General features: G+C 42.2%; 1 protein-coding gene across 1 annotated transcript; it reads right to left on the reverse strand.

The window, feature by feature from the left end:
* LOC109227067 (zinc finger CCCH domain-containing protein 30-like) lies at nucleotides 20,476-24,499 on the reverse strand. The gene is made up of 2 exons (XM_019392068.1): nucleotides 24,083-24,499; nucleotides 20,476-23,179 (listed from the first exon to the last, which is right to left on the reverse strand). The coding sequence occupies exon 2, from the start codon at nucleotides 23,166-23,168 to the stop codon at nucleotides 20,985-20,987; it is 2,184 nt and encodes a 727-aa protein (XP_019247613.1). The 5' UTR covers nucleotides 23,169-23,179; nucleotides 24,083-24,499; the 3' UTR covers nucleotides 20,476-20,984.

Raw genomic sequence — 24,743 nt, forward strand, 5'->3', positions numbered from 1 at the left:
CAGGGCTGGGCCCACCACTCTGAACTACCTCTCGAGGACGGCCTCCTACTGGCTGGCCTCCACCTCTAGCTGCCCGACCTCTACCTCTAACGGCCTTACCTCTACCTCTAACACCTCGAACCCTACCTCTAGTTGGCTGAGCGGGCGGTGGAACACTCGGTGCCTGAACCATGGCACGGGAACCCTAATGCTAAGAACTGCTCGGTGCTCGAGGGCAAAATCTAGCAATATGCCTTGTATCGCCACAAGTATAACAAGCCCTCGGCTGCTGAGACTGCTGACCCTGACGGCCTAAATAACCACCCTGAAAACTCTGGAGTAGCGGTGCACTGATAGGAGCTGGTAGTGCATTGTAGGGCAACTGATCAGAATACTACATATGGGAACCACGGCCACTGGGAGCACCGTGAGAAGCCTGGAGTGCTGAATGAAACGGCCTGGGAGGATGGCCCCTACCAAAAGAATCCCTGCCTCCAGATGAGGCACCACTGAATCTGCTCGAATGACGAGGTCTTTTGTCAGACCCCTGACCACTCCCCTGTGATAGAACCATCTCAACCCTCCAGGCCACATTGGTCGCATCCTGAAAAGAAATCTCGCTTCCTATCTCCTTATCCATCTACAATCGAATAGGCTGAGCGAGTCCCTCAATGAAACTCCTCTCTCTCTCTCAACGGGAAGTATGATAAGAGCATGACAGGCCAAGGCAATGAATCTGGTCTCGTACTGAGTGACGGTCATAGAACCCTGCTGGAGATGCTCAAACTGCCTCTGATAGTCCTCCCTCTGAGTGATAGGTAGAAACTTCTCTAGAAAGAGCTGAGAGAACTGATCCCAAGTCAGAGCCGGTGACCCAGCTGGTTAGACAAACAATAATCCCTCCACCAAGTCTTGGCGGAACCTGACAAACGAAAAGTAGCAAAGTCGACCCCATTGGTCTCCACTATCCCCATGTTCTGAAGAACCTCATGACAGTTGTCCAAATAGTCCTGGGGATCCTCTGAGGATATACCACCATAAGTAGTAGTGAATAGCTTGGTGAACCTGTCCAACCTCCACAAAGCATCAGCAGACATAGCTGCTCCATCACCGGTCAGGGCTACCACACCCGGCTGAACTGCTCCAACTGGCTGAGCTGCTGGAGTCTGTGCTCCTCCCCCAGCCTAAGAGACGGCTGGTGCTACAGGAAGTAAGCCTGCTTGGGCGACACTCTCCATAAGGCCCACTAGATGGACCAGAGCATCCTGAAGTACCAGGGTAGCAATGAACCCCTCTGGGACCTGAGCTGGCCCTGCTGGAACGGTCTGGGCTGGAGCCTCCTCCTCGAACTCTACCTAAGGCTCCTGCTGGTGCTGCTGCTCTGGGCTGAGCCTTTCCCCTGCCTCGGCCTCTAGCACGGCCTCGTCCTCGGCCTCGGTCTCTGCCCCTCGTAGGAGCTGCCACTGGGGGCTCGGGCTCCCGATCAGCAGATGAAGAAGCACGTATTCTCGCCATCTGCGAAAGAAAAGAGTAGAAGTCCAATTAGCATTGAGAATTCAAATCGCACGACAGAGGAGAATAGATGTGAAGTTGTTCCTAAACTCTGTAGCCTCTGGGGATAAGCACAGACGTCTCCGTACCAATCCCTCAGACTCTACCTAGCTTGTTCGTGAATTGTGAGACCTAGGCAACCTAGAGCTCTGATACCAACTTGTCACAACCCAGATTTCCCACCCTCGGGAGTCGTGATGGTGCCTACTCGTCAAAGCTAGGCAAGCCAATTATTACGGTTCTACACAATAACAATCAACCCCCAACAGTTATAAACATAAACTAAAGTAAAACAGACGATAAATGCGGAAGAGTTAAATTAAATCCAAATACTCCAATACATGTCTACCCACGAATCTAGTGTCACAAATTCACGAACAACTAAGATTTTTACTACAAATACAAGTCTGGAAAGAAAAGTACAATTGTTCTCCGAATGAAAAGAGACAGCAGAAAAACTAAACGGAGAAGGGGGACTTTAGGCTCTGCGGACGCCAACAGATCTACCTGAGTCTCCCTGAACTAAAGGCAGCTACTCACTGGGTCCGGTACCGAAATCTGCACAAAAGAGTGCAGAGCGTAGTATCAGTACAACCGACCCCATGTACTGAGTAAGTGTCGAGCCTAACCTCGGCAAAGTAGTGATGAGGCTAGGACACGACAATCATATATACATGTGCAGTTGAATCGTATACAAGCTGAAACATAACAACTAAAATCAACGGAATAAAGAGGGAAGGGGACATGCTGCGGGAAAATATCAGATTCTAATAGTAAATCAATACGGAAGCATCATTAAAGGAAACACAATGAACGTCACATATAAAGCAACAAGAATAATGAAACGATAACACATGCACAGCATCACTCTTCGTGCTTTTACTCTCGTCCTCTCCATATGAATCAACAAATCGGCACGGCATCACCCTTTGTGCATTACCTCACATAATCACGGCACGGCATCACCCTTCGGGCATTATTCCTCATAATATAGGCACAGCATCACCCTTCGTGCATTAACACTCAAATCACGGCACGGCATTACCCTTCATGCAATAACACTCATAATATCGGCACGGCATCACCCTTCGTGCTTTACACACTCACACAATAACATGCACGGCATCACCCTTCGTGCTTTACACTCTTTCAAAACAACATGCACGGCATCACCCTTCATGATTTACACTCTTCCTCACCCAAACAACAGAAAACAATATGTCCCGGCAAGGGAATCGACAATATCAACAATAATAACCCGGCAAGGGAATCAACAACATCAACAAACATCCCGGCAAGGGATTCAGCTATAACCAATCTCGTTTCAACAATCTCTTTGCAATATGGAACTTCAATTTGAGTCAATACTCAACAATAGTCAATAACCAAGAAACTTTCATAAGCTTTGTTCAACATTAATAATCATCAATTTGAGCATGATCGATACATAATAGAGTCACAACAATCATACTACAATACTCACGGGAATGCTTGACACCAACGTATAGATACTCGTCACCACACCTATACGTCGTACTCGATACAAACACATAGCAAATAGACCACAACTCCTATTCCCTCAAGCTAAGGTTAAGTCAAACACTTACCTCAAATCTACGGACAAATTAAGCCTCTACTACCGCTTTAACTCTCGGTTCCACTTCTAATTCGCTTGTATCTAGCCACAAATTACTTAACGATATCAATAAATGCTAAATAAACCAATTCTAATGCATGAAAATAGGTTTCCCATTGTTTTCCCCAAAAAGTCAAAAATCGACCCCGGGCCCGCTTGGTCAAACCCCGAAGTTCGAACCAAAACCCGATCACCATTCCCCAACGAAGTCAAATAATATAATTTGTTTTGAAATCGGACCTCAAATCGAGGTCCAAATCCCCAAAATTTGAAAATCCTGAGTCTACCCAAATATACCCAATTTCCCCATGAAAACCCTTGATTTTGAAATGAAATCATGTAAAAAGATGGATTAGATTGAAATAAATGAGTTAGAAATGACTTACTAATGATTTGGAAGAGTATGTGCCTTTGAAAAATCGCCCAAAGATGTTTTAGGGTTTGAAGAGTTATATAAATGAAGATGAATCCCATCTGAAATCCCACTTATCAGGTGCAGATGTCGCAATTGCGACCAGGGGTTCGCAATTGCGAACCCTCCAAAAGTCTGCTACCTTCGCATTTGCGAAGGATTTGTCGCATTTGCGACTCCTGAGGATCTCTACCATCTTCGCAATTGCGAAGGAAATATCGTATTTGCGACTGCTGGGATTTACTGAAGACTTCGCATTTGCAAAGAAATGCTCGCAATTGCGAGCTAGGTTGGCCAGGGCTTGTTTCGCAGTTACGATCAGCCCCTCGCATTTGCCATGTTGACAGACATCGCATTTGCGATCCCTGATCTCGCAATTGCGAGATCAGAGGCCAACACCAGACCTGAAACCTTCAACAAATTTTCCTAAGTCCAAATTCACTCCGTGGCCTATCCAAAACTCACCCGAGCCCTCGGGGCTCCAAACCAAACATGCACACAAGTCTAAAAACATCATACGGACTTGCTCGTGCAGTCAAATCATCAAAATAAAATCAACAACTACCAAATTAACCTCAAATTCATGAAATTCTCCAAGAACATTGAAATTTCCATTTTCTCAACTATAGGTCCGATTTATACCAAACCAATTTCGATTCTTACCAAATTTCAACGATTTGACTTATTTATTATTTTAAACATGTACTGGGCTCCAGAACCAAGATCGATACCATCAAGAACATGCATCATTTCATTTCAAAAAGCCTTAATAATTTCCAGCAAATAATTTTCTTTGAAAATTCTTTTCTCGGTCTTGGGACCTCCGAATTTGATTTCGGGCATATGCCCAAGTTCCATATTTTACTACGGACCCTACGGGACCGTCGGATCACGGGTCCAGGTTTGTTTATCAAAAATGTTGACAAAAGTCAACTTTAATCAATTTTAAAGGCCAATTTCATTATTTTTTTCAAAAATTTCACATAAAAGCTTTCGGAAATGCGCCCGGACTGCGCACACAAATCCAGGTGAGGCAAAAGGAGGCTTTTTAAGGCCTCGGAATGCAGTTTTGACCTCTAAAACAAGAGATGACCTTTAGGGTCATCACAGTTTTTAACTATTGTAATTTGCCGGTTGGTTGTGTTGCTTGACTTTATCATATTAATTTATGTATTCAATCTTGCACTTAATTATTTTATTGCGTAGCTAACAATAGAGTACTATTTATGAATTTATACTTGAACTCGAAGTGAGAACTATAGATTGCATATAGCATTGAATAGAGTAAGTTCTTGAATCTGGGCATCGGAGAATAGATTCGCGATTAGGATAGACATATTCTGGTTGCCTTACTTGATTATTTTTGCAGGAAATATACATGCTTTCTTGTGAAGTTTGATTCTATAGACATATGGTCTTAGGTTGGCTTGAATAGGTGAGTGAAGCGTCAAAATAACTTCGCGAGCGTAATGAACCCTGCCAATCAACAAATTAGATAAGTCAAGTGATTACATTAACCGAAAAAATACAATAGGAGAAACGTTAATCCCATAACCCTGGAATATCCCCATCTCATTGAATTCTTTCTAAGTGTTTGTTTGCTATACTTGCGATCTTATTTTCTTGCTTGCTTATTAGTTCGTAGTACTTTAGTTACAAAAATCACAATCATCTTCTTCACACTCACTTGAGCATTAAATTTATAAATAGCTTAGATTGGACAAGAGTTGATCATAAATCCTCGTAGGAACAATACTTTCTTATCACTTTATTACTTGTCGACCGCATATACTTGCGTGTGCGTTTGGACCCAACAAGTTTTTGGCGTCATTGCCGGGAATTTAGAAAATAGCTACTTGTCGGAAATAAGCTTTTATTTGTTTTTGTTCAAGATTTAATTTGTTTTGTTGTTTCTTACTCTACAGGTGTTCATATTGAATGCTAAGAAGAATTAACAGTTTGAACAATCTTAATACTCCTCCACAAGATAAGGAGGGAGGCGGAAGAAAGAGTTAGAACTACAGAGTTGGGGGTCGGAGTCTAACCACAGTCGATCAAAATGGTAGAGAATGATGAGAGACTGCTGATTGAGGCCGCAAGGTCTAGTCTTGTGAACATGACTCAGGCTATCGTGAAGCCTGACATAACTTGGCACTTTGAGCTGAAACAGTACATGGTACAATTGATCCAATCCACATGGCAATTTGTGGGTTTACCGAGTGAAGATCTGCAGAGGCACATACAGAATATTTTGAAGATTACGTATACATACAACTATCTGAACGTCCCCAAGGACTATGTTAGACTGACCTTGTTTCCATTTTCTTTGCTGGGGGAAGCAAGGGAGTGGTTGAACAAAGAGCCAGCAAACTTAATTCGAACATGGGATGATCTAGCACGGAAATTCCTTATCAAATTCTTTCCCACAAAGAAAATAAAGACACTGCGAAGCAAATTTCTAGGGTTTCAACAAAAAGATGGCGAGACTCTACGTCAAGCCTGGAGAGATATAAAAAGCTACTCAGAGATTGCCCACATCACTATCAAAATGATGAAGTCATGGGTCATACTTTTGTTGATGGGTTAGACAAAGCATCCAAGATGATTCTTGATTCAGCTTGTGGGGGTAGTTGAATGGCTAGGTCGTACACTGAAATCCAAATCCTGCTGAACAATTTCACGGCTAACGATAATAATTGGCAAGGAGACGGGGAACCACGGAGAGCACTTAAACAGAAGGCAGCATGTGTTATTGAGCTTGATGATTTCTCAGCCATGAGAGCAGATATAGCAAAGTTAGCCAATTAGGTACATAAGATGACGATGCAACAAGCACAGCAGATACAGTAGGTGCAACAAATGTCTACATGTTATGAGATATGTGGAGAAGGCACACTAGTAACCATTGTCCATTGAATCCTGAATCCATTTATTATGTGGGATAGCACAACAGGGGTACAATGTACCAGAACACTCAGTATGGGAACACTTACAATTCAAACTGGAGAAACCATCCCAACTTCTCTTGGGGCGGTAATTAGAACAATAACAGACCTCAAGAAAATTTCAACGTACCACAGACTCCACCACAACAGGTAGAGGATACTACTAATGAGTTGTTAAAGAAGCTCTTGCTTGATAATCAACAACTCTGTCTTGATAATTAGCAAGTTCTGACAGAATTCAATAATTTGAAAAGGCAAGTTGGGCAAGTCGCCTCCACTCAGACCTAATGGGTCACTCCCAAGTGTTACTCAGAAGAATCTCATTGAACAAGTGCGAGAAATTAATCTAAGAAGTGGGAAAACATTGGAGGAGGTGCCACCTAAAAAGTAAGTGTCTAAAGAAGTTTTTGAAAGATTGGTACCTCAACTAGAGGTAGAAGATGAAAAGAAAGATGATGAACACTGGAAAGAGATAGAGGTAAGACCACCGCCGCCTTTTCCTCAAAGGTTGCAAAAGACGAAAGATGAGTCCAAGTACAAAAATTTCTTAGATATCTTGAGCCAGGTACGAGTGAATCTGCCTTTGATAGAAGTGCTTCAAGAAGTTCCTAAATATGCTTAGTACTCGAGAGACATTGTAAGGCCCCGAAAAATTTCGACGTAATTTAGGATTTTCGTGGTGTCAGGTAGGCTAATTATAATATTTTACGTGCTATTAACATGATGGACATCAATTGGATATGGTAAATAAGTGTATAAGTCATATAATAAGTAATGTGGGTTCTAAAGAGAAGCCTAAGTCTAAGTCAAGTTAGAAAATTTCACAATAGGCAAAAATTCCAAATGAGTTCGCACAAGTCCACATTTTGGATGAGAATATATAAATATATATAAGGTGTTATGTGATAAAAAAAACCTATAAAATGAAAGATCTTCGAGTCTATTTCTAACTCTTCAAACCGTTCGTCATTTGGACATTCCTACACAAAGTTATGATCAAATTATCTAAGGCTGGCAAAATATGATCCCATGGCAGATTCTGCGATCGCAAAATCATTATGCGGTCCGCATAATTGATCTGCGACCACAAAAATGGTCGCAAAATGGACCAGTGTAGCCCAGTTTTGGGCACCAATTTTGTGGTGCATTATGCGACCCACATACCAATTGTGCGGTCCATTATGCGACCGCAGACCCGAGTTCGGAGGGTTAATTTTTCTATTTTCATGACCCGACCCCATCTCGATATATAGGCTTTGGGGCTTCATTTCGGGTGATATTCTGATGATTTTAGAGAGAGGTAAGAGAATTTTAGAGAGAGAAGGAGGGAGCCTAACATTCTAACCATTCAATCTTTCATCAATCTTCAAGAATCAAGGAAACCAATCACAAGATCTTCATCTAAGAGGTAAGGTTGTATACACTCAACTTTAATTTCGGGTTTGGGGTATAAGATGGGTTATTGAGGTATGATTCTTGGGTGTAATAGTATTATGTATACATGCATGTACAAATAAGGTTTGTGGAAAGATTGTTGAACACAAATAAGTAAAGATTGGATTGGGTAATGAAGGAAATCTTGTAAAAGAGCTTTGAAATCAAGATGCACAACTAGTGTTTGATAAAATGCTCAAATGAGCCGAAACCATGAATATCTTCCTAATTTGTGTTCGATTTTGTTATGTCTCAAAGTATATTGGGATTGCTAGAATTTCCAGAACGTTGTAGTAACTTAAGGAAAGCTTAAACAAGGTATGTTGGCTAAACTTTCTCTCTTAGAATCGAATTCCATAAATGTTTTCATAAGTTCAAGTATGGTTGGCTCAAAGTTCATAAATCTTATATTCCGGGTTATTACCCCTAAACTTGACTATTCCGAAATGAGCCTTATAAATAAAGATATATATATTCTAAGTATGAGTTGCGTATTAAAATGTTACGGCTTTGATTCGTGTTTCAAATAAAGGCTAGTATGCCAAATTGTGTGAGAAAACTCGATATGGTTGATACTCTGAATTGCTCTTATGCGTACCAAATGTATTTGATTGATTGTGCCTAATTGTTGGTAATCTATAAAGATGTTTGAAATGAATTAAATGAATTTGTGTTGCAAGAATATATGTGCAAGATGTGTCTCAATGCTTTCAATATGCTATTTTATCAAATGAGATTGTGTGAAGAATGCGAAACGTGTGACAAAATGCCTAGACATCAAGTCGAGTTTGACTTGAGATTGTTATGCCAAAATGTGTGAAATCCTCTTTATGCTTACAAACTATAATTGCTCTCGTATGTGCCTATTGTCTTGAATTGAAAGGTTTAATGTTGAAAGTGAAAATGATATGAAATGTTGGGGAAAAGAGCTTGAGTTATGAAATGTGGCCTAGTTCAAAGTATGATGTGATAATTGTGGCCCCAAGTGCCGATGAGCTGATATATGTGAAATAAATTTGAAACGAGATGATTGATAGAAAATTGAAATGTCTTGAGTGAGACAGCCTAGCCTATCGGGCCGTGATCGGACGCCATGCCGCACACATGGTGGTATTGTGCTGGAAATTGGACCAGAATTGAAACGGGAATTGAGATTGTGGAAAAATGTCTCCAAGGAGATGACCTAGCCAATCGGGTCGTGATTGGACTACGTTCTAGATTCACCGTAGTATATATATATATATATAGGCACAGAAATTGTGATTGAAATTGGGAGTTGGTTATGATGTGCATATTGTGAACAATGGTATTTTGAATTGTGGTGAGTCGGTACTAAAGATCTTCTATCCAATAATAATATTGTCTTCATATTGAGAGTGTCATTTTCACCATATGAACTTTGGTATATTGAAAAATTGATATGTTTTAACTTGGCCTTTGGATATCATTGGTTATTACTTGTTGTTTACATGGTTGTCTTTTCTCATATTGGCATTCTATTTTGAAAGAGGACTTTTAGCTATTCATACTAGTACTATTCGACAGTACTAACGTCCCTTTTGCCGGGGGCGCTGCATCTTTAATGGATGCAGGTGGTTCTACAGTAGGCGACAGTGATCAGTGATAGCGGTACGCTCCTTTCAGCTAACTTGGTGATCCCCACTTCATTTCGGGGTCCAGTGTCATTTGGTTATCGTGTACTTTGTATTTTAAGGTATAGCCGGAGCCTTGTTGCCGGCATTTCCATGTTATTCTTCAGTTGTATTTAGAGGCTCCGTAGACAGGTTGTGGGTGGTGTTTGGTATTGGAAATAAAATTAGAAATATTGGTATTTGACAAATATCTTTTTCTTCATATCTAAAAAAATTGTAACATTTTGGATATTATGGTTGAAACTGCTAATGGAAACAAAATGGAAGTTGTTAATGAAATATTTACAAAGTATGATTGATGGAGTTCATTTCCTCTTTATTCATGAATTAGTTTGGGTAGAATGAAACCTATCAGGCTTGCTCAGTCGGGTTCACTCGGTTGAGCGCCGGTTGCGCTCCTCGGTTTTGGGTCGTGACAGACATCGTGGCCAATAAAAGAAGGTTGACAGAGTTTGAAACGGTTGCACTTACTGAGGAGTGTAGTGCTAGAGTACAGAGTAAGCTCTTGCCTAAGTTGAAGGATCCAGGTTGTTTCACAATTTCCTTGGCGATCGGAAAACACGAGGTTGGTAGAGCCTTGTGCGATCTGGGAGCGAGCATTAATTTGATTCCACTATCAGTGTTCAAGCAGCTCGATCTAGGTGCCCCCAGGCCTACTACTATTACTCTACAGCCAACAAATCGCTCATCAGCAGTGTCTGAAGGAATTATTGAAGATGTGCTGGTGCGAGTAGGAAAGTTCATCTTTCCCGCAGATTTTATTATTCTTGACTACATGGCCGATGAAGAGGCTCCAATTATTTTAGGACGACCATTTTTGGCCATTGGAAGAGCACTTATTGATGTGAGGGAGGGCAAGCTAAAGATGAGAGTGCATGATGAAGAAATCACATTTAATGTGTACAAGGCGCATAACCTTCCTAAGCATTATGAGGATTTGTGCATGATCTCTGTGGTAGAATCAAAAATGATAGAGCAAGGTCCATATGTGGAGCCTACTGGCATGGAAAAGAAAATCGAGTTAGAAAAAAGTGGTATTGTGAGCTGAATGTGTAAAGGTAAAAGAGAAAAGGGTTAGAGAGGAAAGAGGATATCCTCCTAGAGCGCGCAAGAAGGAAAAACTCCATGGAAAGAGGAGGAAACGAAAGCGCCCAGCCTGAGCGGAGTAGTAAAGTCGTGCCACGACTATAAATAAGGCGCTTGTTGGGAGGCAACCCAGCATGTATTTTATTTATTCTTATTTTTATTTTTTTAGTGCTACGTTTTGTTTGTTTTAGCAGATTAGGAGAAGTCTGAGTACCCGAAGTTGCAGCTGAGGAGCATGTTTGAGCTTAAGTGTGGGTCCCGACCCTTAATATTGAGGATCATGTTGCTAGCTAAGCCCTAGAGGGTCTTAGGGAGTATTTCTCACCTTTGTTTTAATATTTCTCTGTGATCATGCATCGAGGACTTTGCATGTCATAAGTATGGGTGGAAAAATTACTTTTTGAGTGTAATTGTATAAAAGTTTACTTTCTCATTAGTTTTTTTTAGAACCCATAGTTAGTAGTAGTCTAGTTTAGAGTAGTAGACTTATTAAAAAAAAAGAAAAAGAAAAAAGCTCGGATTTTTTTCTGATGACGGATCTTTTGGACAGGTTTCCTGAGGGATTAGGGTCCGATTAAAAATACCAAAAATATTTCCTTTTGTTATTTTTTAGAATAGATAGGTAGTATCCCCTGGTTTTTCTTTGGGCGCCGGTTCTTTTCTAATGGTGTAGCTTGAACCGGATATTTTGGTTTTACTTCTTATAGGAGTAGGATACAAATAAAACTGAGTTGCTCTAGATACCTGTTGACATGGTTGATGCTGGCATATTAGGCTATGGCATGCGCTCTGTCTTCCTATTATATTTGCTTTCAATTGTGATGCCTAAGTGAAATAAATAGCCTACTCTGTGACGTTGTTCTCAGTTGTTTGACTTGTATGTCACCTAGTGCATTATTGCTTAAAATTTCTCAACTATATGTGTTTTCTTGACTTGAGAGTTGAACAGAACCGTCTTGATGGAGTCATGTGCAATGTGTGTGTAAGGATTTGTGTTATTATGTGCTATCATGTGTAGTCTAAAACTTTCCCTGTGTGTTAATCGAATCGAAATCATTAAGTTGTGCTAGTCTATGAGATAACGTAGGCAGCTTCTTGCTTGATCATAGATGTGTTTGTCACTTACAAATAATTTTCCCGTTGCTAGCCCTTTGAGCCTATAGACCTTTTCTTTGGCACCCACACTACAAGTCGTGTCCCTATTTTGTTCTTAATTTAGTTTGTTGAACCTTTACCTCCGAAGGCACTTAGGCGCTAAAAGAAGTAAGGTGAAAGATTTGGAAAGTAGCTTTCGAGTCGAACCATGGAAGGGCCAATAAGGTGGACTAAATTTGTGAACAATACCATTAGCTGAGAACTTTGATGTAAGGAGTGTGTTAAAAAAAGACAAATAAAAAAGGAACGAATTGAGAAAAATGTTGATATGCCAAAAAGGGAACTGTGATGACCCAAAATGTCATCTTTAAATTAAATAATCATCTCGGTGTTTTAAGACTTTGAAAAGCGCTATCAATAATTCCTCGACTTGCGTGCGCAATCCGTATAATTTTCTGGAAGGTTTTTGTATGAAAAATGGATTAAATTATGAATTAGAGCTTTAAAACTCAACTGAGTTGACTTCGGTCAACATTTTGAGCAAACGAACCCGGATCCAAGTTTTGACCATTCCGGTAGTTCCGTATCGTGATTTGGGACTTGTCCATATGCCCAAAATCGAATTCGGAGGTCCCTAGATCAAATTATCGCCATTTAACGGAATCTAGAAATCTAAGGCTAAAGATTTCTTAAGTTTGACCGGAGATCTGACTTTTGAGCAAACGACCTCGGAATGGAATTTTGATGATTCCACTAGTTTCGTGTGGTGATTTTGGACTTAGGAGCATGTTCGAATTTGGATTTGGAAGTCCGTAGGACAATTCGACGCATTTTGACGAAAGTTGGAAAATATAAGATTTTGGGGAAAAAGTTTGACCTTGGTCAATATCGGATTAAGACGAGCTCTTTTCAGTGTTTTGAGTACGCGAGCAGTTCCGTAATGTGTTTTATGATTGAAACTCATATATGGCTTGTGTCCGGGAGGTTCCGGATGAGTTTCGGGGTGATTTCGGATCATTTCGGAGAAGTTTGGGTTTTGCTGGTTTCTGGTGCGGCACTGTTCATTCGCAATTGCGAACCTTTTATGGAAATTGCGAAAATACTGTTCACTCGCAAATGCGAAGTTTTTATGGGAATTGCGAAAACAATGTTCATTCGCAAATGCGAAGTTTTTGTCCGCAAATGCGAACCTATTTTTTAAAGATAGGGCAACAAAAAGATTAAAAGTATTGATTGAAAATGTCTCTCAATATTTTATTAAGCATAACAAGGCTTTAAATAGTCAATTAGGAACAAAAAAATCCACATAATTTAAAATTCAAAAAACCTAAAATATCTCAACTTCAAAAGTTAAAGATGTACTTTGTAAGCGATAAAACAATCAAAAAATAGAGAAGGGGTAAATCGTAATCAAATATAATAAACCTAGAGATGCAAAGATGATAATATTGTTGTAGATCTAGTGTTGCAAAGATGATAATGTATGTTCATAAGATATTTTCGTCAGAAGTAGAGATATAGAGAGAGAAAGACAGAAAAGGAGAGAGTTGTATTAGATCAGCTGCCTCCTTTACAATGTAGAGGTTCCCTTTATATAATAGGAGACCTTCCTCGAACGAATCAAAAAGTTACAGAGATAGGTAACGTCTCCCTAGTATAGACGCTGAGTTCTAAACGACGTCGCTTTGGTCCTCACGGCCGAGTCGTACCCGCTACGTTTAGTCGGCGTACACTCATTGGGCGTACCTACTGGCATAGAGATACTGAGGGTCAAATTTGACCCTATACAGTTAGTCCCTCTGCTCGTTGGAGACGTGTTTGGTGGGCGTCTTCGGCGGGCGGAAATGCGAACCTCGTCTTGGGAGAATTTGACCTCGACCGGGGGCGGCAATATAAATGAAGTGAAACATTTGACACTGTCGAGCTGCTGACGCGTGGCTTCCTTTTTGGAATGATGTCATCGCCTGTATGCATCATCATTATGTTTGCCCCCGAGGCGGTTCAGAGGATGAAGTGACGTTTTGGTTTCCGGCGCACGTTTTGAATCATGACTCTTCGATTTCTGTGCAATTTATCCTTATAAGTATGAGAAGGGTTTGATCTGATCCCACTTTCAAGCCTCTGAAAAGTGTTTTCTGATACATCCCTTTGCCTTTCTTTCCTGTAACTGTTATTTCGTGAAGGACTTTCCCACATCTGTTGAAATCACACTTCCTTTTGTCAGTGCTTCGTTTCTCAAGTAGTATTATCATGGCAAAACGCGGAAAAAAGGCCAAGGATAATGTCCCGTCTAGGGTTCCGCCATCTTCTGGTGGTGAAGGGGAAAAGGCGGAGAAGGCCCTTGTTCCTCTCAGCGTAGACAACGTCCTTCCGAAGGAGATGCACGTTCGCAGGGATTTTCCGACTAAAAGCCCTGATCTTCCCTGGGAGCACAGCGTTTTGCTTCAATCCCATTTAGACGAGTTGCGAGAGACGCACCGTATTCCGGACCATGTGGACATGGGTCCGGCCAGAACGGATTATGCCAATGTGCAGCGGCCTGGATATTGTGCCTTCTACGAGTACCCGTTCTTGATCGGTTACGGCCTTCCAGTCTATACTCTGGTGGAGGAGCTTTGCCGTTTTTCCAATGTGTGCCCGGCCCAGCTCACTCCTTATACTTTGAAGGTGTGCCGTATCATGACCACCTATGCGGCCAGGGCTGGGTGCAGCGTCTCAGTCCATCACCTCTTGCAGTTGTTCAGCGCTGGCTACCTGAGGGGTACCATGCTGCAGTTGAAAGGTCGTGGCGCAAAGGGCTTGGTTGTTCAAGCCGATGACAAGCCCAACCGCCGTTTTTGGCGTAAATATTTCTACATCAGGACGGAGNAGAATGAGTCGTCGAGCTCCATACTTGATGGCTAGTTTCAAACCTGCAATAACAGCCTCGTACTCGGCTTCGTTGTTAGTCATCTCGGGGCATCGTATGGACTGGCGAATTGTTTCGCCCGTGGGGACCTCGAGAACGAGTCCCAGTCCCGATCCCGAGGCGTTAGCGGCGCCATCAGTGTAAAGAGTCCATAGGTCGGCATCGGAGGGGGCAGGGCGTGCCTCCAATTCCGCTTCTGGTAAGATCTCTGCGCTGAAGTCAGCCACGAGTCGGCAAGTACTTGCGACTTGATGGCGCTCCTTGGGTGATATGAGATATCGTGCTCACTGAGCTCTATGGCCCATCGGGCGAGTCTGCCTGATAACTCAGGTTTGTGTAGGATACTTCTCAAGGGGAAGGTCGTCACTACCTTTATGGGGTCGCATTGGAAATAGGGTCGGAGCTTCCGTGAAGCTACGACCAATGCCAAAGCTAATTTTTCAAGATGTGGATACCGTGTTTCGGCGTCCACTAAGGTTTTGCTAATATAGTAAATAGGAGATTGTGTACCTTCACTTTTGCGGACTAGGACTGCGCTGACGGCAACCTCGGACACGGCCAAATACACCAGCAGTGGTTCACCTGGGTCTGCTTTGGCTAGCAGTGGCGGTGAAGACAGGTACGCCTTTAATTTCTTTAGGGCCTCGATGCATTCCTTGTTCCATTGTAACCCATTGTCCTTTCGTAGCACACTGAAAAACTTGTGGCATATGTCGGAGGACCGTGAGATGAACCTAGACAAGGCGGCTATTCACCCGGTCAGTTTTTGCACCTGCTTTTTGCTGTTCAGCATCTCTGGTATTGCGTCTATCGCCTTGATTTGATCTGGATTGACTTCGATACCTCGTTGTGATACGAGAAACCCTAAGAATTTTCCTGATGCCACGCCGAAGGCGCATTTCTCGGGGTTCAGTTTTATCCCGTATTTTCTCAATATTTCGAAGGCTTCTTTCAGATGGTCGAGGTGGTCCTCTTTTCTTGTCGACTTTACCAGCATGTCGTCGATATAGACTTCCATAGTCTTACCGAGCTGCTCTTTGAACATTTTGGTTACTAGTCTCTGGTATGTAGCCCCCGCATTTTTGAGCCCGAAGGGCATTACTTTGTAGCAGTAAGTCCCTTGGTGGGTGATGAAAGTTGTCTTCTCTTGGTCCTCCTCGGCCATCATAATTTGATTGTAGCCGGAGTAGGCGTCTAGGAAGCTTAGTAGTTCATGTCCTGCAGTGGCGTCGATCAGTTGGTCGATGTGGGGTAGTGGGAATGAATCTTTTGGGCATGCCTTGTACAGATCGGTGAAATCTACGCACATTCTCCACTTCTCGTTCTTCTTTTTTACCATGACAACGTTGGCGACCCACTCGGGGTACTTTGATTCCCTGATGGAGCCGTTGGCCAGTAGCTCGTCTACTTCTTTACCGACCGCTTCATTGATAGCGGCGTTGAATTTTCTCCTCATCTGTCGCATAGGCGGATGTAATGGATCGATATTCAGCTTGTGGGTGGCGATGTCTCGCGGGATTCCCGGCATATCTGAATGGGAAAAGGCGAACAAATCTGCATGGTTAGTTAAGAATTCACAATACTTACTTGGGTTGGCGAGACTTTGCCCGATATAGGCTTTCTTTGTAGGATCGATTTTGTCCAATTGGACTGGGTCGAGGTCTTCGACCGTTGCTTTACAGGCTTCCACGATGTCGGGGTCTTTGATCACGTCCGTTATCGGGTTGACCTTAGTTTTCGACACGGCTAATTGCTATGTCTCCACGCTCGCCCCCTTTAGCTGTTGGGTGTGGGCGCAGTCTTGGGCTATTTTGTAGCATTCTTGTGCGGTGCGTGGCTCGCCTCGAATGCTGAATACTCCCCATGGGGTAGGAAATTTGATCACTTGGTAGTGGCTTGAAGGGACCGCTCGCATGGCGTGTATCCATGGGCGTCCTATGATGACGTTGTACGCCGTTTCTTGGTTCATCACGTGGAAAGTTGTTTCCAGCGTGACTCCTCCTGCTAAGACGGGCAGTGCTATTTCTCCGGACGTCCGTTCCACTGCATTGTTAAAACCGGTTAGTGTTATGCAGCGCGGTATTACCTTATCCTCGAGTCCCATTTGTATGAGGACCCTTGGGTGGATAATACAGGCGCCGCTTCCGTCATCGATCATGACTCTTTTAACATCTGTATCAGCGATACGTAAAGTGATAACTAAAGCATCATAATGAGGGAAAGACAAACCGTCGGCATCAGACTTATCGAAGGTGATACTATCTTCGAAGTCCTCATACCGTTCATGGGCGATGGTCCGCGTTAGTCTGTGTGTGGTGGCGAGTTTGACGTGATTGATCGCTGCCTCGTCGCCGCCTCCGACGATTATGTTTATCGTGCGCGCTGGGGAAGGCGGCTTTGGCGGTCCGTGAGATTGTTCCCGTCCGCGTGCAAAGTTTATTTTTCCTTTGTCACTAAGTAGCTCCCTTAGGTATCCCTGGTTCAGCATCCTGACCACTTCTTGCCGTAGGCCGATGCAGTCTTCGGTTTTGTGTCCTCGTTCTTGATGGAACTCATACAGGGCGTTTGATTTCCTTGTGGCAGGGTCTGATTTCATCTTTTGCGGCCAGTGCACCTTGGTGCCTAGCTTCTCCAGTGCGTACACTATCTCTGAAGGAGACACACAAAAGTTATGGGCGGTTAATAAAGGGGGCGTACCTCTTTCGTTTCGCAGTGGGGCGACGTGTCGCTGTAGTGCGTCTGTATGCCTTGGTGGCGGATGGGAGGATCTGGTGTACGGCTGGTGTCGATCTCTGTTGGAACGAGGGAGTTGTTCTCGTCGTCCTTCGTTCCGTCGATCTCTCCTTGTTTCCGAGTGTATCGCTGTTAACCGTTGGGTCGGCCCATTTAGATCATCCTCGTCCACTCGTACCTCGGCGCAGTAAGCGTTGTGGATTTCTTCCCATGTGGTAGGGGGATATTTCATGAGGCGACTCAGCAGTTTCTTGGTTGCCCTCGAACCATTTCTGCTTAGCCCGTTCTGGAAAGCGGCGACTGCTATACCTTCCGATATGTTTGGTAGGCTCATCCTTACCCTGTTAAACCTTGCTAGGAAGTCCCTGAGTCCCTCTCCTGCGTTTTGCCTAATGGCGAAGATGTCGTTGACCCTGGCTTCTGCTTTCTTCGCGCCTGCATGGGCTGTGACGAATTTATCTGCCATTTCCTCGAACGTTGATATTGCTTTAGCCGGTAGCTGAGAGTACCATGTTAAGGCCCCTCCTGTCAACGTCTCGCCAAACTTCTTCAGTAGTACCGACGGTACCTGTTCTTTTGATAGGTCGTTGCCTTTCACAGCAGTGACGTAGTGGATCAGATGATCCTCAGGATCGGTGGTTCCGTCATATACCCTCAAGTATGGTGGCATTTTGAAGGTTTTTGGGGTGGAGTGAGGAGCAGCTTCTTCGGTGTATGGTTGTTCGACGAACCTTCCTACGTCGCGTTTTGGTAGCAACTTGGGAGCACCGGGGATCTTGTCGACCCTCTCCTGATGTTCCTTCATCTGACCGCGGAGCGCCTCATTTCCATTTTCTATTTCTTCCATCTTCTTTAAGATGGCTGTTAGCGTGCCATCGTTGGTTTGTGTCTCGATGGGTCTGTTATTTACCAGTGCAATTTCTGGTTCACCCACTGCCGCAATGGTACCTACCGTTGGTGTACATCCGACGTTATTTTGCGGTGGCCTTTCAACCAAGCCACTTAGAGCGCTTGTTAGCCATCTTTCCAGTAGCTCTTTGACCGCTGAGTGTGCTTCCGTGGCTGTAGATGTGGAAGTTCCTTTGTGTAAGATCGTCAGACCTTCGGATGGGGAAGGTGAGATCTCCGCACCTGGTGTGATGCTTGGGGTTTCATTCAGGATTCCATCGTCACAGGCCTCGTTGAGAGGGCCTAGGAGATTGGTAATGACACCCAATATGGCTTTCGATCTTGTGTTGTTCGGCCATTTCCTGTTTTTGAGTGGTGTAGAGAGTGGTGGTTGGTTGATCTCTAGGTGGATACTATGGTTTTGATTCTCGAAATCCCCACAGACGGCGCCAAATTGTTTGGCTCAAAAGTTAACGATGTACTTTGTAAGCGATAAAACAATCAAAAAATAGAGAAGGGGTAAATCGTAATCAAATATAATAAACCTAGAGATTCAAAGATGATAATATTGTTGTAGATCTAGTGTTGCAAAGATGATAATGTATGTTCATAAGATATTTTCGTCAGAAGTAGAGATATAGAGAGAGAAAGACAGAAAAGGAGAGAGTTGTATTAGATCAGCTGCCTCCTTTACAATGTGGAGGTTCCCTTTATATAATAGGAGACCTTCCTCGAACGAATCAAAAAGTTACAGAGATAGGTAACGTCTCCCTAGTGTAGACGCTGAGTTCTAAACGACGTCGCTTTGGTCCTCACGGCCGAGTCGTACCCGCTACGTTTAGTCGGCGTACTCTCATTGGACGTACCTACTGGCGTAGAGATACTGAGGGTCAAATTTGACCCTATACAAAATTCATCCTAAAATGAAGTAACTTATTCTACTAAAAAAAAGTTACTGCAATAAAGTACCGAAATTTCAAGAGACAACAACAAGTGTAACAAGTTTCCGACCACGACAAGGCTGTTTATAGGTATTTCTGCGCGCTTGCAACAAGTCCTTGGCAAGATCAACCGCGATCACACCAGCACTGCAAGTCTGCAACTCATACCTCCAAGGTTAAAACTCTTATAAATTACTCTGTTCTAATTTTTGTGAACATATTTGACTTGGCACGGAGTTTAAGAAAAAAATTAATACTTAAATTTATGATCCTAAAGAAGCATAATATTTGTGTAGCTTATATTCTTTTGAAACTTGTGGTATTAGACATGTCAAAGTATTTGTACAGCACTAAAAGCTTCTCCTTGAGGGTTTAATTGAAAGTTTAAGTTAAATTATTTCTAAATTTATAAAAAAAAAAAAACAAAGGTGTTTTTGTTTAACTGACCCAGAAAAAAAGTTCGAATAAACTGAAATTTTGTCTGAAATTTATTTTTAAGAGTAAGAAAAACGAACAGTATTTCACTAAAGCACTTCGATATATATAGAGAGAGAATATAAACTGAAGAAAAAAATGATATATCCTACCAGATTTTGAGACGTGGCGAACCCAAGAGTGAGGTTCCCTTTCATCTTTTTGGCATAAAACATGTCATGCACCTCTTTTGTCCTTTATATTTAGGATGTTTAACAAGTTTCCAACTGCTACAAGGCTATATTTCTAGACTATAAAGAAAAAAGGTAGAGATCATTTGTTTATTTGCCGACCATTCAAGGCAAAAGTCCTATTTCTTGTCTCCACATTTCGCTATCAAAAATGGAAGACTCCGTCAATAGCAACAGTGCAACACCCCAACACCCAACCCCACAATTAAATAATTCTGCCCAACTTCACCCACCACTTTTCCTCAATGTCATTTGATGACTAGGTCAGTGGCTGTCATCATTACTATTTTAGCCAAAAAATTAGAAGTCTAGAAAAAGAATTAATTAGAGAAATAAGAAAAATATCAACCTTTGTCACCATCCGTCACCATCTAATGATGCAACCTATGTTTGGAGAACTCTAGAATTTTATCCTCAAATACCAATCAACATCCACATGTTGGACCCTACCCACCTCATTTACTCTACAATCCATAAGCCATTCTTTAATGAGTGGGTAGAGAAGATGTTATGATAATGTACTAATAATATATACAAATCACGCAATGCGTTAATTAAAAAGCAATACTTTATTAAAATGAAACAACAGAAAACATTTTTGCTGCGTTTTACATCATCAAAGACAAAGAAATACCATTTCTTCCCAAACTCCAGAAATCCGAACTAGGTACCTCGAAAATGTTAATGGTGCTTTGTTCAGGAGAAATAAAGCAGGAGGGAAATAAAACTTTTAAGTCTACATAGTTTCATTTGGGAGTAACAAAAAATAGTCCTAGGATTACGGAAAAATACAAGGATGAATTCAACAAACCTGGACTGAGTTTTCTTTAATACAGCCCAGACAACTTGAAACTCTTGCTGTAAACAAATGAACGATTAGAATTGAATAGAAACATATTTGGAAAGTTATGCTTGCCTTTCCCCCCTAGATGTTTTCCCCTGATTTTCCCAAACTTCCGCCTCCCAACAACAAAAAGTTGTACCCACCAAAATAATATATACTACCCTATGAATTTGATTTGTTTGGCTAAATGCGATAATGAATTAATGGTTGTCTCGCTATGCTACGAGCTGATCAAGTTGCATCTGCTCGAGCCAAGCTCCTAAAACTGAATGATCAACTGAATCAACTTTGCTCAGACTCTCACCGGACGGCGCAGTACCCGAAATGGGAGCTGCCTGCTTCTCTTTCATCTCAGATGGTGATTCCTTGACAAGAGATTGCACCCATGATAGGTCAGGCTCCTCTCCATTGTTGAGCTGTTCAAAAGAAGATGATCGGCGCATGCGTCCAACTCCACCTCCATTCACAGACCAGTCAACCTTTCCAGTGGGAGAGCCCCAATTCGACCAAGAATTACCTACAGGGGATCCAACAATGGAGGCATTATTGGAACCAAGATCACGGGAGCTGAGGCTGCGCAGCTGTTGCTGCTGCTTCTCACGCTGCGCAAATGCTGAAAGGCGAGCGCTCATAGGTGAGATGGGCTCCATGCTTCTTGGGGACATCCTTCCAGGTGATGAAACACCAAAAGAAGCCTGCAAAAGAGGATGCTCCATGTTTTTCGGAGAAAAGACATTAGTGTTAATTGGGGAAAGCATGCTCTGCTGTTGTTGGAACTGATTAAAGAAAGCCGACTTATGTGATGGGGAGAAAACACCAGAAGCCGCTGCCTGATCAGAATACCGCGGAGAAGAGGTAATCTCGGCAGAAAATAGCTCTTCAAGATTTGAAGGAGTTAGTGTATTGGACCGACCAGATCGGTTCAAAGAGTTAGGATGTGGCTGTGAATAACAAGCCATGTCATTCAGAACTAGTTGCTGCGCATCAAAATCATGCAACATGTTGAAATCCTCGGGCGGAATGTCACGTGCACTAAGGGAAGACCTCAGGCGGCTGGACTGTAGATTGCTTCCAGGTAGATGAAGAGCGGGAACATTTGGTTGAGGCCATGGTGCAGACGGATGAGACATTCCATTGGCAGTAGGGGACATGGGTTGGTTGAAAGCAGGAGGAGACATCACAGAGTGTGCTGAGGGCGAGCCAGGAAAAAGGTTCAGTGCTGCAGCCATGTCCATCACAGTTGCTGCAGAAGCAGCTGACCGAGGAGATGGAACTGCAGATCCAGTAGAAACATACAAGGGCCTAAGCTCCTCAGTAGTATGGGCAAAGAAGCAGACTCGCCTTGCACAACTTGTACCATCCTTGCACAGGCGTGTTCGGTACTGAGCAGGGTGCAGCCAGCACTCAAACACCCCATGAGCATATTCACACATATCACCACGCCGGCATGCACCCTTGCGAAATTCAGGACAAGGCACACAGCTATAATGGTACTTCCTTGGATCTCTTCTGCGAGCATTCTCCCCTGGGTGGACAAATGGGCACTCTGTCCAGTCATGAGAATAGGCCCTAGAACAAGGCCGGACTTTGAAAGAGAACATGCGGAACTCATCCGTCGAATAGATACTGTTCTTGATATCAGGGAGAGATGGATCTATTGGATATTCTTTTTTCTCTGGTGCAGAATTAGCAGGGATATCACTGAATTTTGATGCCATAGGGGAACACAAGGAATCGGATGGTGAAAATGGAGATCCATTCTCTGGTGATGAGGATAGAACGGGAGAGGATCCATTTGAAGTAGTGACAGATACTCTCAATTTGCACTCACCAACTGAACCATCAGATGAACTTTTCAGAAGCAGTTCTTCAAGAGAAGCTCTAGCACCATGAAGCTTTGGAGGAACAACAATCACATCCACTGGCCGCTGACCATTAGAATCCTCAACATTAGGATCGGCGCCAGCTGATAGCAGAAACTTAACTACATCAACAGCATTGACAGAACCACCAGATGTTGCACAGTGAAGAGCTGTGCACTTGTTAGGACCACAAGCACGATTAACATCAACCACTGGATTAGAGATAATCAATTTCAAAACATCTAAGCTTCCATATGTGGCTGCTACCATTAAAGGAGTTCTTTCCTCATTAACAATCTGCTTTGCACCTTTCTTGCGAACCAACCATAGGCCTACCTCATCAATAGCAGAAGCATCGCGCACAACAGATCTTTTAAAACCTTCAATATCATTATTTGCAGCAAGTTCAAGCAAACTAGAAAAAGAATCTTCAGTCTCAACCGTGAGTTTAGTAATACCCTTCATACTAGATTTAGAATCAGTAATGGATTGGTTGGTAGATGAACTAGAATTGGGTCTTTCTGGGCCAGTGCACATGCTTCAGCCAACTGCAAGTCAAAACACACAGAATTAGAAAGAAGATTTCAACAATAAATTAAGTAAAATCTTAAAGCATCATATTTCTAGAATCAGATGGATTTCATAAACAATTTTGAACAAATCGAATACCATTAAAAATCTAATTCAAGAATCCACCAGACTGGCGGCATCAAATAACTTGAATCTACCTAAAACACCAAAGAAAATCTATCGAACTGAACCCCAAATTTAAGGGTTTGGAGACTAAAGGTAAAAAGATAATGGGAAAAGATAACAGGAAAATAGCCATAGTAGGTACAGCAAAAAGCACCTAACCCTCTCAGAAGCTAATGAATACAGAGACATGACACACCAGCTCCTTAAATAGACAAAATATGCCCCTTTTTCGCTAAAAAGGGGATAAAGAAGAAAAAAAAAAGACAAATAATTTACTAACTTCAACGTATCCTGAAGTAGATAGACTTATTTTAGCAAAAACGAAAATAATAACAAGAGTATGATTTTCTTATCTTTTTGTTTTCTTGACGCAGTTCATCAGCTACACCAAAACAAACCCTTTGTACACAAACATCAATAGCGAAAAAATATAAAGAGAATCGCATCTTGTACCAAATACTATATTCTACAGCTGATCATCCCTAAAAAACATTCACTCCATAACTTCAAAAGATCACATCTTTACATAACAAATTGTCACAAGAGAAGAACGCAACAACATAGATCAACATAACATTATCCAAGTATATCAAACAAATTTCGGCAAGAATACTTCAGCTATAAACTAGAATTTACTGACATAATCTCAGCAGATTTCACAGACAGTCAACCAGAGTCAACACAACATAACAGCAATAAGGAAACTAAAATACTAAGTATTTAATTCGATCTCAATCATTCAACTCAAATCTTACCAGAAATCAAAGCACAAATCCAACAGCTGAAGTTAGTTTTTGTAGATCCACCACAACAGAGTTTCCAAATAGCGTTTATTATTCAAAACTCCTTAGAAGTTGAGAAAACAGCCGTAGATGAAAAATCGCCGAAGCTACATAAGCTAATCGTCTCCATAGAAACTCCAAAAACTCTGTGTTTGTAATATATCTACAAAAATATATAAATTAGTGATTCTGTATATACACCATTGGAAATGAGAGAGAAAGTGAAAAGAGAGAAATATCGAGAAGCAGAGTATGACGTATGAACTCTGAAGGCGGAGTTCTGTAATAGATAGAGAAAAGAGGGAAGTATAAAATTGAAATGCAAATGTAATTGAAATTGAAATTGAAATTGAAATGCAAATGCGAAATGAAATAGTGTTGAAATTCACGCGAAATGAAATGAAGGGGAAATGAGAGTTAAATGAAATCGAAGTGATATTTGAAAGTGAGGGAGTGGTGACGGGTTTGGCCGGTGAAAGTTACCGGTTGGATGGGTAATAGAGTTGAGGAGCGGACGTGAGTGCGATAGTCAATTGTGGTTTAATTCTGGAGTCAAATCGAAAGAAAAGGGAAAAGGATTTAATTTGACACGCGGCAAAAGCGGAAAATTTTAGAGGTGCTTTTAGCTAAAAGG

This window comes from Nicotiana attenuata, chromosome 6 (assembly GCF_001879085.1).
Source record: "Nicotiana attenuata strain UT chromosome 6, NIATTr2, whole genome shotgun sequence".
Classification (NCBI taxonomy): Eukaryota; Viridiplantae; Streptophyta; class Magnoliopsida; order Solanales; family Solanaceae; genus Nicotiana; species Nicotiana attenuata.

What these genes read in the sequence shown, in the direction of transcription:
- LOC109227067 (XM_019392068.1), bottom strand. Translation starts at nt 23,168, where the DNA reads ATGTGCACTGGCCCAGAAAGACCCAATTCTAGTTCATCTACCAACCAA.